Source organism: Pan troglodytes, chromosome 12 (assembly GCF_028858775.2).
Source record: "Pan troglodytes isolate AG18354 chromosome 12, NHGRI_mPanTro3-v2.0_pri, whole genome shotgun sequence".
Classification (NCBI taxonomy): Eukaryota; Metazoa; Chordata; class Mammalia; order Primates; family Hominidae; genus Pan; species Pan troglodytes.
The window spans coordinates 99,150,692-99,165,716 of record NC_072410.2 but is presented as its reverse complement, the minus strand read 5'-3'; the positions used below and the strand labels follow the sequence as shown (position 1 = coordinate 99,165,716).

General features: G+C 49.3%; 1 protein-coding gene across 4 annotated transcripts in view; it reads left to right on the top strand.

Annotated features, from left to right (window-relative positions):
- Positions 1 to 11,743, top strand: part of KLHL29 (kelch like family member 29) — a 322,115-nt gene extending 310,372 nt beyond the window's left edge. For all 4 annotated transcript variants that reach the window (XM_525706.8, XM_009442100.5, XM_009442101.5 and 1 more), the window contains 4 exons: positions 163 to 343; positions 7,022 to 7,215; positions 7,555 to 7,699; positions 9,604 to 11,743. In XM_525706.8, coding sequence (XP_525706.3) covers positions 163 to 343; positions 7,022 to 7,215; positions 7,555 to 7,699; positions 9,604 to 9,787 — 704 coding nt within the window. In that variant the 3' untranslated portion in view covers positions 9,788 to 11,743. The remainder of the gene's footprint in view (positions 1 to 162; positions 344 to 7,021; positions 7,216 to 7,554; positions 7,700 to 9,603) is intronic.
- The last annotated feature ends 3,282 nt before the right edge of the window (positions 11,744 to 15,025 follow it).

The window sequence follows — 15,025 nt, the reverse complement described above, 5'->3', positions numbered from 1 at the left end:
GGGTCCCAAGGGGACTGCTCCCCACGTCAGGGCTGAGGAAGGCCATGGCCCAGAAGTGTCTACTTTGCAGGTGAAGGCTTCCTCTGCCCCTGGGGCTGGGCCTGCTGACCCCAGGCCCCTCCTCACCCCGCCCACTCTCTCTGCCTCCCACACTGCCTCCAGGTGGGATGGAATCAGGGGTGACGCTGGCTGATGTCTGGTGCTACATGTCCCTGCTTGATAACTGGAACCTCGTCTCCAGAATGACAGTCCCCCGCTGTCGGCACAATAGCCTCGTCTACGATGGGAAGATTTACACCCTCGGGGGACTTGGCGTGGCAGGCAACGTGGACCACGTGGAGAGGTAATGAGGCCACGGTCAGGACAGGGGCATGCTCTTTGCTCACCAAGAACTGAAATCACGTCACTCACTGTACCTCCCAACACCCACTCAGTGGCGATGGAGCAGAGCCTGGACCATTCATATGGGCAGTCATCCCAGGCTCTTCAATCACAGCACCAGGGGCAGCAGGGTGTGGGATACAAGCAGATGGGATGACATCTGTGTCACCTTTGCAGTCGCTGAGATGGGAGATGGGGCGCTTCTGTCCCAACAACCCATTTAGGTGTCAGACAAGCTGGAGGCCCAAGATCCAGTTGCAGAAGGCCTGGGATGAGCCAGACCCTCCTGGCCAGGCAGTCAGGGAACACCCTGCACCATGAGCACCAGCCCAGAGACTGCTGGGGTTTCGGGCAAAGCTGGAAGCAATGTTTAAAATGCAGGTCATGCCAGTGGCGGTGCCTCCTTGTCCTGCCAAGCGGGGGGTCCCACACCAGGGAGCTCCCTTCCTCCCTCCAGCCACACACACCAGGACATCTGTTCGTAATACAGAGAAAGGCCACTGCATACAAACTAAGCAATTTAGGGAGAACATTCTTGCCAACCCTCTAGAACTTTCCAGAAGAAAAAATAAGCCAAAGGACCACGTGTGAACCTGCCCTCCGCTGGGAGTCCCAGCCTAGCTTCCTCCCAAGGCCATCGTGGAGGGTCAGATACAGGCATGAGGGGCGTGGGCTGAAGTGGGTGCTTCCGGATGAGAATACAAAATCCTTTTCCCTTGAGCCAGGGAGACTGTTCTTTCTTACAGAGAACAGACGCCTGGGGGAAAAGCTCAGGAAGCTTTGTCAGTCAGGCAGCAGAACGGAGGCTTAGTCCTGCTTTTGGAGAAACTAGTGCCTGGAGGGTAACCCGTCAGGCTGACCTGGCCCAAAGCACAACCCAGGGGAGACAGCTAAGATTGCCAGAGCCCCTCCTGCACCTGAGCCCACCACCCCCACCGCCATGTGTCACCAGAAAGCACATCTTCCTGTGGGACATCATGTTGCCTATGAAGCCACACATACCCCTCAATTTGTATTTTTTCCCCCTTGGTGGCTAATTGGACACTTGACAAATGTTACAGCAAAGATGGTTGCAGAGTGAGACAGGCTCTGAATGCTCATTGTGGGCTTTTAACTCCCCCAAGTGGAGCCCAGAGATGGCTCAGTAACAACATTTAATTGTCATATTGATCTGGCAATCATGGGCATTCCCACGTGAAAATGAGGATATTAGCGCAGTTGCTGGACCTGGGTTGGCCCCGGTGCTGGCAGCCTTCAGTGTGACCCACTGCCCAGCTATGCATACCCCAAGCATTCTGGAAGCATCGGCTTCCGATCATTTGTCATCCAATAATAAACACATGAAAAATGAGACATTTTCTCTGTAGGAGTAAACTGAACTGGATCCGTCATTCTGTCTTGCTTTTGTCGGCTATTTTTAATCTCCTAAGACACTGATTACTCATTTTGCAAACTTATACTGTTGATAAATATAGGGATTTGTTCAAGGATCAAATGCACCAACTAAGCAGTGAGACAAGCTCTACTCTTCCAGGGTCCTGGAGCAATTCTCCAAGACCAGGGGTTGCCTGTATGGGCCTTCCCTGGGGGGCAAGGCCCTCCTTCTGGCTGTGAAAGTTCAGCATGGGCACAGTGTGAGCGAGACCACCCCGGGAACCCCAAGAGATGAAGGACAAAAGGGTGCCCTGAAGGGCCCTGAGCCCTTCCTCAGCCCACCAGAGTCTGCCAACTGTCCTTGCAGGGGCAGGATGCAGGCTTGAAGACCCCTGGGCGGTGTGCATGCAAGTGGGTTGGAGGGTGCAGGGGAAGGAACACTCACTGCTTTCCAAGAAGTGTAGCTAGACCCCCTTCGGGTAAGTTGCTTTCTGTGGCACACAGTGGCAATGATGAGAATTCAGGGTGACAGGAAGGTCAGGGTAATGGGGACAGACACGAGGGGGCTTTGTTCCCCAGGAAACACTAATGGTACAAATGGCTATTATATTGATAATGAATGAGATATATGGTGCATTATAATTATATTACATTATGGTATTACAGGAATAGAGCAAGATTATATAATTATAGATTAAGACAACAGCGCAATAGACAAACCTGTATTATATCATTATATAAATAACCGGGTCTAATATTTTATAGCAATATATTGCAGTCGCTGTGGTTACTGGATAAATGATAGCAGAACGCCTCACTCGGCGGGGTCATTTGCATGTCATTAGCATATCCTTCTCAAGCAGGAAGCTGACAGATTGAGCTGACGGGAGGGCTCATGGCTTGGCAATCAGCCACCTGGAATAACAAGCTCTCAGGAAATTCGCATTTGGTGCGATGTGCCATCATACTGAAAGACTGAGGACTAACAGCCACATAATCTTCCACTGTCTCCCAGCTCCTTCTGCAGGAGCTCTTTGGAACCCTGCCATATTGGCTTAAAAAGCAGATATCTGAACTTCTGACACTGTCCAAAAAGACACTTACTCCATTGCATATAAGCCACATATCATTTGTCTGGGGCTTAATTGAATCTGCCCCGCTGCTGCCCTTTGAGACATTCCAGCCTCGTCTCAAATCCAAGCACACAACTGGACGTCACATCACCCTCGCTCAGAGGCAGAGGCACGGGCTCTGGGAGGCCAGCTTCCTGGGCTCTGGGCTGTGACTGAGTTATGACTGGTGTCCCAAGGAGGCTCACAGAAAGAAAGCAGGCCCCGTATGCCTCCCAGGAAAGATGTGCTGGGGACAGACCCAACCCTGGTGGCACAGCATGCCATGCCCAGGCCTCGCATTGCGTCCAGGCACTCACCGAACAGTGAGCAGCACGGTGGGCGGTAGATGTGTCCCCTGCTGGGAGGGCCTAAGTATGGAGGCAACTGGAGTTGGGAGACCAGCCCCCAAGGAACCCGACAGAAACAAACACTGAGGACCGATATTCCAGCTTCCCCATGAAGCAAGACCTCAAACGTCCCAGTGACCTGGCCAGGCTGCTGAACCCCAAGTCTGCCTTTCCCAGCAGCTGCCTCCTGTTGTCCTTTCTCCCCTGTCTTGTCTGGCACTCATGTTCTATCACTTCATCCTTTTCCTCTGCTGCTTTGTCCTGCACCCCACATCAGCAGATCTGTTCAACCCAACCGTTTGCCTTCTCGGCGCCCAGCCCTGGGGGCTGAATGCTGATGGAGGAAATCCCACCCCATAACACACTGGCCCCACCACACGAGAAGGGAAGGCCCCCATCCTCTACCGGGTCCTTCACACTGCAAGGCAGCCTTTCTGGGTTTCCCTCTTCAGCACTTTCTCCCACTCTCATGAGCAGTTATTTCCTGTCTTGACCTCTCTCTTCAGAGATCTGACCCTACAGACTCCCCCACTACTTTGGTCAACTCTGACTCCTGCTTCACAGAGAAAATGGAGCCATCAGTCAAGAACTTGCTCACCTTCCTGCAGTCACTCCTACAAATACAGCTACACTCGTGCCATCCTTGACTTCCTCTCTCCTGTGCAAATGGACTCCACGTTCCCTCTGCACTTTGGATTCCATTTGCATCCACCTCCTGGAAGCCTTCCATCATCAGCACTCCCGTCTCTTTCATACACATTTAATCTTTCATTATCCAGTTGGACTCCTTCCTATTTTAGCATGTAAACACAATTAAACATTCCCCTTAAAAATTAAAACAAGACCTGTTTTCTGCTGGCTCGTGAGATCTGAAGTTAAAATTACAGGAACTCTGAGCCAGTTGTTAACCACAAAAATTTAACAATTTTTAATTATTAAAAATTATATACACATATTAAAAACAAAGGTAATCCATACTCAAAATTCATCACTTCCTAATTTTTTACTACATGTTACTACTCCCTTGGGCCTTGAGGTTATATATGCCTATTGCACCTCTCCAGGGAGGAGATTCCAGAGAATGGTGGCCACAGCACATCTCTTTCCAACTCCATGTTCAGCAACATCCCTATGGTAGCATGAAATCAGCCAAGTGGGAGGAGTGACATCGCAGAAACCAGCAAACGCTACAAACCATGACGTTTTCCCTAGAGAGCTGGCTGTTTGTTAAACATTCATCAGCATTCCATTGACCCCTCTCAGCTCCGGATTCTTTTCTAGGTCCTACCTTCTGTGCCTCTTCACAGCTAAGTTTCTTCCAAAAGAAGTCTACACCCACGGTCTCCACTGACACAAATGGGTTCTGCACCTCTTGTTCCGGTTGAAGTGCCCTTGACTACAGAGCAGTGGCCTGCTGGAGATCCCATCCTCCATCCTTGAAGCCCTCACCTTCAGGGGCACAGCCACTCACTCGCTGTTGGGACCTTGGCTGCCCTCTGAGGACGCCTCTCAGCTCCCCTCTTAAAGACTACATTTCCCCAGTTTGTCCTCAGCCCCCATGCACTTCACATCTCCCCAGCACACTCCTGAGCTTCCATTTCCAGCTTTGTGCCAGAGATCCCACAGCTGAATATTTAATCCACACCCAAATATCTGACTGTCTGCTGCACATCTCCAATCTGTTGCCCACAAATACTGTAAACTTCCTGTGAAAAAAACTGAAATCACCCTCCTCCCTCAACCTTCCCATCCCACCAGTAGTGTCACCATCCAGCAGTCCCAAGCCAGACCCTGAACCATCCTTGGCAACTATCTCCTTTAGCGCCAGCATCTCATCAATGAGCAAACACACCCATTCCCCTCTCCTTCTGTTCTCCTGTCCTCATACTCTTTTGTCATTCCTTGGTCCAAGCCACTGTCGCATCTCACCAAATTTCTTGTGCAGACTAGTCCAACTAGTCTCCCCGCTTCTGACCTCTTCACTCCAGGACATACTCCATCCTGCAGACACAGTGATCTCTCTAGATGCCAAATTTGATCACATTATTTTCCTGCTTAAAACCTTCAGGGCAGTCAGGTGCTGTGGCTCACATCTGTAATCCCAGCACTTTAGGAGGCCAAGGTGGGAGGATTGCTTAAGCTCAGGAGTTCGAGACCAGCCTCGGCAACATAGGGAGACCTCATCTCTACGACAAATCAAAAAATTAGCCAGGCATGATGGTGCACACCTGCAGTCCCAGCTACTCAGGAGGCTGAGGTGGGAGAATTGTTTAAGCCCAGAAGATCAAGGCTGCAGTGAGCCATAATCATGCCACTGCATTCTAGCCTAGGCAACAGAGCAAGACCCTGCCTCAAACAAACAAACCTTCACCCACTGCACTCTAGATAAAGCCCAACTCCCTTAGCTTCGCACACATGGCTTTTTTTTTTTCCTTTTTTTGAGACGGAGTTTTGCTCGTTGCCCAGGCTGGAGTGCAATGGCGCAATCTTGGCTCACCGCAGCCTCTGCCTCCCAGGTTCAAGCAGTTCTCCTGCCTCAGCCGGGTAGCTGGGTAGCTGGATAGCTGGAATTACAGGCATGTGCCACCATGCCCAGCTAATTTTTTTTTTTTTTTTGTATTTTTAGTAGAGACGGGGTTTCTCCATGTTGGTGAGCCTGGTCTCAAACTCCCGACCTCAGATGATCCGCCCACCTTGGCCTCCCAAAGTGCTGGGATTATAGGCGTGAGCCATCGCGCCCAGCCCACATGGCTCTTTTTAACTACCCCCCACTTCCAGCCATCCCATACTATGGGAGCACCTTGACTGATGATGGGGTTATGTCCTGATAAACTCATTATAAGTTGAAAATATTCTAAGGCAAAAATGCATTTAATACACCTGCCCTACTGAACATCATAGTTCAGCCAGCTTACCTTAAACATGCTCTGAACACTTACATTAGCCTACAGCTGGGCAAAAGCATCTAACACAAAGCCTATTTTATAATAAAATGTCAGATATCTCATGGATTTTATTGAACACTGTATATTACATCAAAATTGCAATCGTTTTGCACCATGATAAAGTCAAAAAATCCTAAGTCAGGGACTGTCTGCACTATAAATTCTCCCAAAATGCCACCTTTGCCTACTGCTCTCCCTTCACCTGTAATGTTTTCCCTGTGCCCACTCAGTCCTGCTTCCCATCCACCTAGCTAGTAGCTTATTCACTCTTCAAGGCCCAACCTGGGTATCAGCGCCTCCAGAAAGCTAATATGACCTATTGGAGCTGCTGGGTGCCCCCTGCCATGTGCACCTTGGGTTTTTCACCTTCAGACCACTCAGCATCCTGCATGTAATTATTCTTTGTGTGTTTTATTTGGCTGCCTTCCCCACGAGGCCATAAGCACCTCGAGGGCAGGAATGGTGCTTCATCCAGCACGTTTCTCCAGTTTCCAGCCTGGGGCCTGGCTATAAAGCAAATGCTCAGTCCAGCATTGCGGAATGCAAGGGTAGGACTGAGCTGGATAGAGAGGAGGGGAGCACTGTGTGAGCAAAGGGATGGAGACAGGAATTCTGCACAGACGCTGCCATAGGCAGAAAGAGCCCACTGATGTTCCAGAGGAAGGCCAAGAGGGCTAGTTTGGACGAGACCCCAGGAGGTCTTGAGTGTCTCATCGCAGTGCCCCCCACTGCTGGTGTGATCTCAGGCTATGCTGGCCATGCTGAGGGCGAGGAGCAGATGGCAGTCTGCTGCCCTTGCTTGTGACCTCTGCCCCGCACAAGGTCCATCTTGACCCTGGGCTCTTTTTCTCCTCTCCTGCAGGTACGACACCATCACCAACCAATGGGAGGCGGTGGCCCCTCTGCCCAAGGCAGTACACTCTGCTGCAGCCACAGTGTGTGGCGGCAAGATCTACGTGTTTGGTGGGGTGAACGAGGCAGGCCGAGCTGCCGGCGTCCTCCAGTCTTACGTTCCTCAGACCAACACGTGGAGCTTCATCGAGTCCCCAATGATTGGTGAGAACCAGCGGTGTCCTCAGCCCAGGGCCAGGGTCGCATCCCTGCCTTGCTGATTTGTTCAGTATCCCATGCCCAGAAGTCAGGCTAAGCCCAACAGCTCTGCAGACCCAGATCTAGAGGGTGGCAGGAGTTGCCGAGCCCCCAGCTCAGGTGTCTGGAGAGGGGCAAGTGAGTCAAGGCTCCAGGTTCCCCTAGGCCCCGGACCCATCCCCAGGCCAATCAGTCACTTGTTGGAAGTCTTTCGAGCTTCCTTCCCTGGAGGGTCTTCTGGGAAAGAAAAGGAGAGGGAAGTCCAAGACAAGCTGCCGTGACCTGCCTGCTCTGCTCTCCTCACAGACAACAAGTATGCCCCCGCTGTCACGCTCAATGGCTTCGTTTTCATCCTGGGCGGGGCTTATGCCAGAGCCACCACCATCTACGACCCTGAGAAAGGAAACATTAAGGCGGGCCCAAACATGAACCACTCTCGCCAGTTCTGCAGGTGAGAGGCTGCGGCGCCTTGACTAGGGCTGGGACGGAGGAGTGGGAGGAGGAGGGGTGTGACCACAATGATTTCCTGCCATCAGTGACCATAGCAATTCCCAGGCCCAGAGCAGTGGCCCTCCCCCTCCAACCACAGGAGTGGGCGTTAGCCCAGACCAGTAGGGTGGAGCCCACGGCAGCCTCTGGTCCAGGAGCCCAAACCCGGGGCTCCAGCTGGCCCCAGCTCCAGCAGAAATGAACCATTTCCTGAAGGCATCAAGGCTACCCTGCTCTCAGTGAGAGGTGAGGTCAGCTTCCCCCAGGACCACCTGCCCCATCACAGACAGAAGGCAGTGCCAGGCCAGAGCTGTGTGATGCCCTACAGGGACAAGTGACTTCTTGGGGGAATGTCTCTGAGGACATGAACGGTCCTGATGGCTTTGGGAGCTGTGCTCAGAGTCCCAAAGGCTGACTGGGCAAAAGCACACACAAACCCACCCCTGCAGGCAGAGAAGGTAGAGGGCTGAGTGTGGCTCGGTCCCCAGGCTTTCTGGCCCTGTGGCAGTGAGACACCAGTCCCTGCTCTTCCAGCCCCATCCTTTCCTGGACTAAGAGGAACAAGGAATAAAAAGGGGCCCCAAGGCCAGGTGCAGTGGCTCACACCTGTAATCCCAGCACTTTGGGAGGCCGAGGCGGATGGATCAGTTGAGATCAGGAGTTCAAGACCAGCTTGGCCAACATGGTAAAACCCCGACTCTACTAAAAATACAAAAATTTGCCAGGCGTGGTGGCATGTGCCTGTAATCCCAGCTTCTCAGGAAGCTGAGGCAGGAGAATCGCTTGAACCTGGGAGGCGGAGGTTGCAGTGAGCTGAGATCGCACCACTGCACTCCAGCCTGGTGACAGAGTATGACTCCGTCTCAAAAAAAAAAAAAAAAAAAAAAAAGAATGGGAAAGACTTAACGGCAAATGGCAGAGTTAAGCTGGGTCTTGCAAGATAATCAGGTAATAGGTGCACCACAGAAGGAAAATATGAGGGCCCCAGATGGCATGAACTAAGGGAGAGAAGACTGGAAGCTTCAGGGTCTGGTAAGAAGTCTAGACTGATGTGTTCTCTTTAAGAGATTTCAGAAACGGGTGGAGCCTTTGAAAAGGTATGTGTCCAATGTCAGGGAATAGCCAGGAAGAAATGGCCATTAGCTGAAATGAAAGAGTGTCAGGGCTAGAAATAAGGATGTGGACGTCAGTGCAAAGAAGTAGCTGAAATGCATTAAGGGAGTCAGTGCAGAGAGGGGCCAGATGCTGAGCCCTCATGATGAGAGGAGCTGACTGAGACAACAGGAGCAAGCCAGTGAGTGTCACACAGGGAAGGGGTCCAGGCACAGCCATCGGTCACCCTGCAGAGCATGCCCGGCCCTTGAAATCCTGGGTGGGCAGCAGCACCAGGTCACACAGAAGCACCTTGGCAGGTGGAGCTCCCAGTCAAGTGGCTGACGTTCAATTCCAGCTGAGCTCCTTATTATTCTCTCTCGTCATTCTTGTGAGTCATGTTCCCAATTTGATTTGAGCAGTAGGAAGGCTGCGTGTGCCACACAAGAGTCTCCAGAAAGCCTCAGTGACCTGAGCTGAGTGCCCGCACAGAGATCTTTCGTCTCCTAGCCATGGTTAGTCACTCTGGCGGGGCAGGGAGGGAGCGCCTTCTGCCGCTCGCAGGGTGGCATAGCACGGCTTCCTGACTGGCCCTGGAGGACAGGTGTTTTTCTTATGCCAGCCCAGGTTAGAGGGCAAAGAAGGGCAGCAAGATCCCAGATGCCTTCTGCAAAAGGCACAGGCAGCCTACAACAGGACACGACGTTGAGAACCTATCTCCAGGGCCAAGTTGGAAGTGAAATGCCTAACTCTGTCCCCGCTTTCCCCCAACAGTGCTGTGGTGCTTGATGGCAAGATTTATGCAACTGGAGGTATTGTCAGCAGTGAAGGGCCCGCGCTGGGCAACATGGAGGCCTACGAGCCCACAACCAACACATGGACCCTCCTCCCCCACATGCCCTGCCCTGTGTTCAGACACGGCTGCGTCGTGATAAAGAAATATATTCAAAGCGGCTGACATCAGCAGAAAGCCCACGATAAGACTGTGGACAAGTCTGGTGAGGCAAGTGCCACGCAATGATAATTTTCCAGCGACACCAACAAGAGGCCAACAAAACACAATCAAGGAACTCACTGCGCTCAACATGTTGAATATTCTCTACATTGAATGTAGAAAATCATCCTCGCCTTTGGATGAAACGGAGGCACCGCGCTTGGAGCCGCAGGAACCACGATCCCGCCACGGGGCTGGCTGCCTCCTCAACAGGGGCGCTCGCTCTGCCAGGTGCAATAGAGTTTCACGTATTTTTCAACTGGGAGAGAGAAGCTGTTTTTTCCTTCCTGCAGAGCAAGCTTGATCCCTAAACAACCATAGATCAGTTATCTTATGACAACATTAGGCATCAGGCTCTCTTGGAATAAGATCAAAGTGTCCTTATCACTTTGATTCCTACTTTTGTTTTTTAACCGATCTACACTTTCAGTGGCCGACAGAAAACGAGGGACAATACTGTGCATCACAAGGCCTAGGAGGCTGCTGGTCCCCACTGGGGCTGAAGAGAAGCCCAGCTGCCCACGCGGAGCCAGGGGTGGCAGCTGTGGGACAGCCGGGGAGTGGGGACAGCGGTCTGTCCTTCACAGGTTTTTCTACTGTGTTTTTGCTGGAGAAGGACAGTGATTACGCTAGCTTTCTCTTACCCAGTATGAATTATTTAGATTTCTGAGGCATTTTCTTGATAAACAAAAGGCTATTTTTAAGTACTGAGAGGAGGAGCAGGCCACAAGAGGGATAATGTTGTGGGAATTCCCAAAGCTCTTTGTAGGTAGTGCCAGAGGGGGGGCTTTTGCTCTCATTTTTCTATGTGCAGAATAGAGGATCTCTCCTGGGGTGGGCGATGCCCCCATTTTATTTTTAGAAAAAGTAACTCCCAGACAGCCCCATAAAAGCTGTGCCCAAGGAAGAAGAGTCTGCTCTAGAAGGAGCCCGGTTCTGGCTCAGGACACCGGCCCAGCTCCCTCCATGAGGTCAAGCTGAGGACCAGGCCAGTGGGAAGGGAAGGAGGGAGAATAAGCGTCTATAAAGCACAGGAGACTATTTTTGATATTCATAGCTATATATTAAGGCACCTGCCACAAGAGCTCTCAGGATGGGGACAGCCTTCTTAGTGGAGCCATGGCAGCAAGGCCTGAGGGCATGAGCAGAACCACTCTTCTTGTCACATACGAACCTGAGAAAAGGGAAGCCAGGAGGGAGGTCACACCATGGCTCAAAAGGGAAAGGCCTTCCCGCTTGTCCTTAGCCCCTCAAACCTCACACGGTCAACAGTTTCCATTCCAGGGCAGGAGAATGCTGCCGCCACCGCTGCCGCCACTGCGCTGTTGAGTTGAAGTTGGTACCAAATACACATTTACCACTTTTATATCTGGGAAGTCAACTTGCCATCGTTTCATGATAACAACCATTTATAAGAGAAAAAGACAGGACACGCTTTCCATCGTTCAGTATTTGATGACACAAAATTCCAGTTCTAACGTTGGGCATCAACTTCTAGCACTACGAGTGTGGCTCCCACTTGGACAAGATACCGAGCTTCGTTATGCAGTTTTTAATATTATTTATTATTTTAAAAAGTAATAAGCACAAAACTACATACATTGTATGTCATTTAAAGTATTTATGTCAAACAGGGTGCAAGTGTGAACCCAAGGACTGGAGCACAAATTCCTAACTGCCTGGGGCAGGGCTAATGTTAGCATTGGTGTGCGTCTGCCTCCAAAGGAGGTTCTAGTTGTCAGCGAGACTCAACACAGATGACATTGAAATTCCGTTTCTCTCCTCATCTATCACACTGGAGCAAAACTGGCTATTTCTGTGAATGATATAAAACAGGGTTCTCTGTAATAGTATTGTACATAGTATATGTTTATTGTTAAGTTCTTGTTATATTATAATAAATATATTTATAGATCTAGACTTGGAAGCCAACGTAATCTTTGTGTGCCATCGTCCTGCCACAGGGATGCAAAACCTGTTCTACCCCTCATACATCAGCTGTATGGGTTCTCTTATAGACTTTAGTGCAGAACTTAATGATTAGAAAGGATGGGACTCCATATTGAGGGAAGGTTTAGAGTTGAAAAGCCAAGACGACAATTGAAGGTAAAAGTTGAAAGGGACTTGCAAACATGCTGGCACTGGCTCTGAGGCTCTTCCTTTCATTGAAGTGCTCTTCTTACTACACTTGTGCAACTGAAAGCTTCAAAGCTGTTAGCTTCCCACTGGTATCACTGCTGTGCCAGGGACCCACTTAGAGCCACATGGCAAGTCCAGCTCATGAGCCTAAGAGGAGACACAACACACTTTCTCCAGGAAGAGGAATACAGGGTGATTTCTTTTCTTTTCTTTTCTTTTCTTCTTTTTTTTTTGAGATGGAGTTTCACTCTTGTTGCCCAGACTGGAGTGCAATGGCGCGATCTCAGGCTCACCACAACCTCCGCCTCCCGGGTTCAAGCGATTCTCCTGCCTCAGCCTCCTGAGTAGCTGGGATTACAAGCCTGTGCCACCACACCCGGCTAATTTTGTATTTTTAGTAGAGACGGTGGTTTCTCCATGTTGGTCAGGGTGGTCTCGAACTCCCAACCTCAGGTGATCCACCCACCTCAGCCTCCGAAAGTGCTGGGATTATAGGCGTGAGCCACTGCGCCCAGCCAGGGTGATTTCTATCCTATCCTAAAATCCAGTCGGGGGACCTCACTGCCTTCTTCAGTCATGGCTGGTGCTGCTCTCTAGGCTGCTGTATAGACCTACCTTGCTATGCTAAGGACTTGCGTGCCAGGCTCCCTGGGGAGAAAAGGTAGAGCGCCAGATGGGAGCACCTGTCCTCTGGCAGGGAAAGTAGTTTAGATTTCACAGATTCGCAGAAAGCAGATTGGCCAGCTTTGTCATCCATGTGAAGAGCCTCACACCATTAATTCACAAATCTCACCAAGACTAAGGGTCTCCTTGCCAAAAAAAAAAAAATCGGAAGGTGGTGGTCAGGGTAGGCGAGAGAGGGAGATGTTGAGAGAACTTGGCTGAGGCTTTATGGTGAGTGGACCATACTCTTGTCAAATAAATATTTGCAGTGATACCTTCAGTCCTAAAGGATGGCGAATGTCTAGAGGATGCCAGTCATGAAGAGCTGAAATTATAACTTGAGATAAAAATCAAGCAATCGTCTTGTTAACTCTTTTCCTGTCTACCTCATTTCCCTAAATCAAGAGAAACACATTCTCTGGGTCTACGAAGAGTCTGTGTATTTCAGACTTAACTCTGGGGGGTGAACAAATTGCATTTTGCCATAAAAGCCATGTGTGTCCACTATATCAGGAGTCCATGAGACAAAGGGGAGCATCCAGGTGAAACCATCAGAGCTGATGTGGATAGTGAGAAAGATCACTGTGACGGCCACAAACAGAAAATGGTTCACATTATGCATGTGTATGATTTTTTTTAAACCCATAGCCAAAATAAGAAGAGAACAGTCAGGAAAAATATTTGCAGTCCATATGACAAAGGATTTATCTCTTTATTAAAGAACCCATGTAATTCAATAAGAAAAGGCTAAGTGATTCCAACAGTTAAAGAGAATAGGTCTTAAACAGACCTAACAAAGAGGAAACGTTGCCAGTAAACAAACATACAACAAAAAAGCTCAACAATGGTAGTTGTTAAATAATGAAAATAATTGTGAGGTAGTAACATCTTTAGCTACTAAATTAGCTCCCCAAACCTAAGAAAAATGGTGGGGAGAGGGACTCCAACTGCTCATGAGGAGCCGTGAACCCCGTGAGCAGTGAAGGGTTCTGTCAACCGAAACAACGCTTTTAGAGAGCAATGAGGCAGACGCCGGGTATCAGGAGCCACAGAAGTATTCACACCTGACCTGGTGAATCCACTCTGAGCATCCATGAGGAAATCATAAAACTATGAGAAAAGTCATACACAGCTGCCCTCCATACCCAGAGGTTCCCCATTCAGATTCAACCAACCGTGCATGGAAAAAATTGGGGGGCAAAAAACCAATACAGAATAATACAAATGAAAAAACAATACAGTGTAACAACCAGCTACATTGCCGTTACGTTGTATTAGGTATTATAAGTAATCTAGAGATGATTTAAAGTACACTGGAGGATGTGCAGAGGTTATATGCAAATACTACCCCCTTTAATATCAGGGACTTGAGCATCCAGGGTTTTGGTATCCCTGGGGGTCCAGGAACCAATCCCCTGCAGATGCTGAGGGATGACCGTCATAATAACTTGCTCTCATTTACTGACACTAACAACATGCCCGACACTGTGCTAAGCACTGGCTGCATGAAGCCTTCACAGTTCCGTGAGACAGGTAATACTAAAGACATGCCGCCATATGGAAAACACTTAGAAAAGGGAAAACAATGTATATTTTTATGATTGTGGGTATGTGATACACATATATAAAGATATATAAGATATACATCTAAAGATAGGTAAGATGTGTATCTTTTTAATGACCAGATTTGCAGTCAGAAAAATACTATTAGTTGTATTCATGGAATTGCGGGCAATTTTTCTTCTCTCTTGTCCAGAATTTCTATAATGACATTATTTTTATAAGATATAAATATATATATTTTTAAAAATGGGTAGTGAGGGACAGAGAGTAATCTTTCCACAGAATTTCTTTCTTTTTTTTTTTTTTTTTTTTTTTTTTTGGAGACAGAGTCTCACTCTGTCGCCCAGGCTGGAGTGCAATCACACGACCTGGGCTCACTGCAACCTCCGCCTCCTGGATTCAAGTGATTCTCCTGCCTCAGCCTCCGAAGTAGCTGGGATTACAAGCCCCTGCCACCACGTCCAGCTAATTTTTGTATTTTTAGTAGAGACGGGGGTTTCACCATGTTGGCCAGGCTGGTCTCGAATTCCTGACCTCAGGTGATCTACCCACCTCACCCTCCCAAAATGCTGGGATTACAGGAGTGAGCCACCGCGCCTGGCCCTTTCCCCAGATTTTCAGTCTGAGATTCTCTTTTGTGAAGATCATCTTGTATTTTGGGTACCATAAGCAATGGAGAAGTTAGAGAGGTTCACTATCAAGTAACAAAGACAATTACAAATAAAAAATATGCTGCCATGTATTCGTGCTAAAACTCTGGAATGGGTTAGTAAGATCCCTGTACATGTCTCCTCTAATTGAACCTTAATATACGTATACAACATAATTACACACATT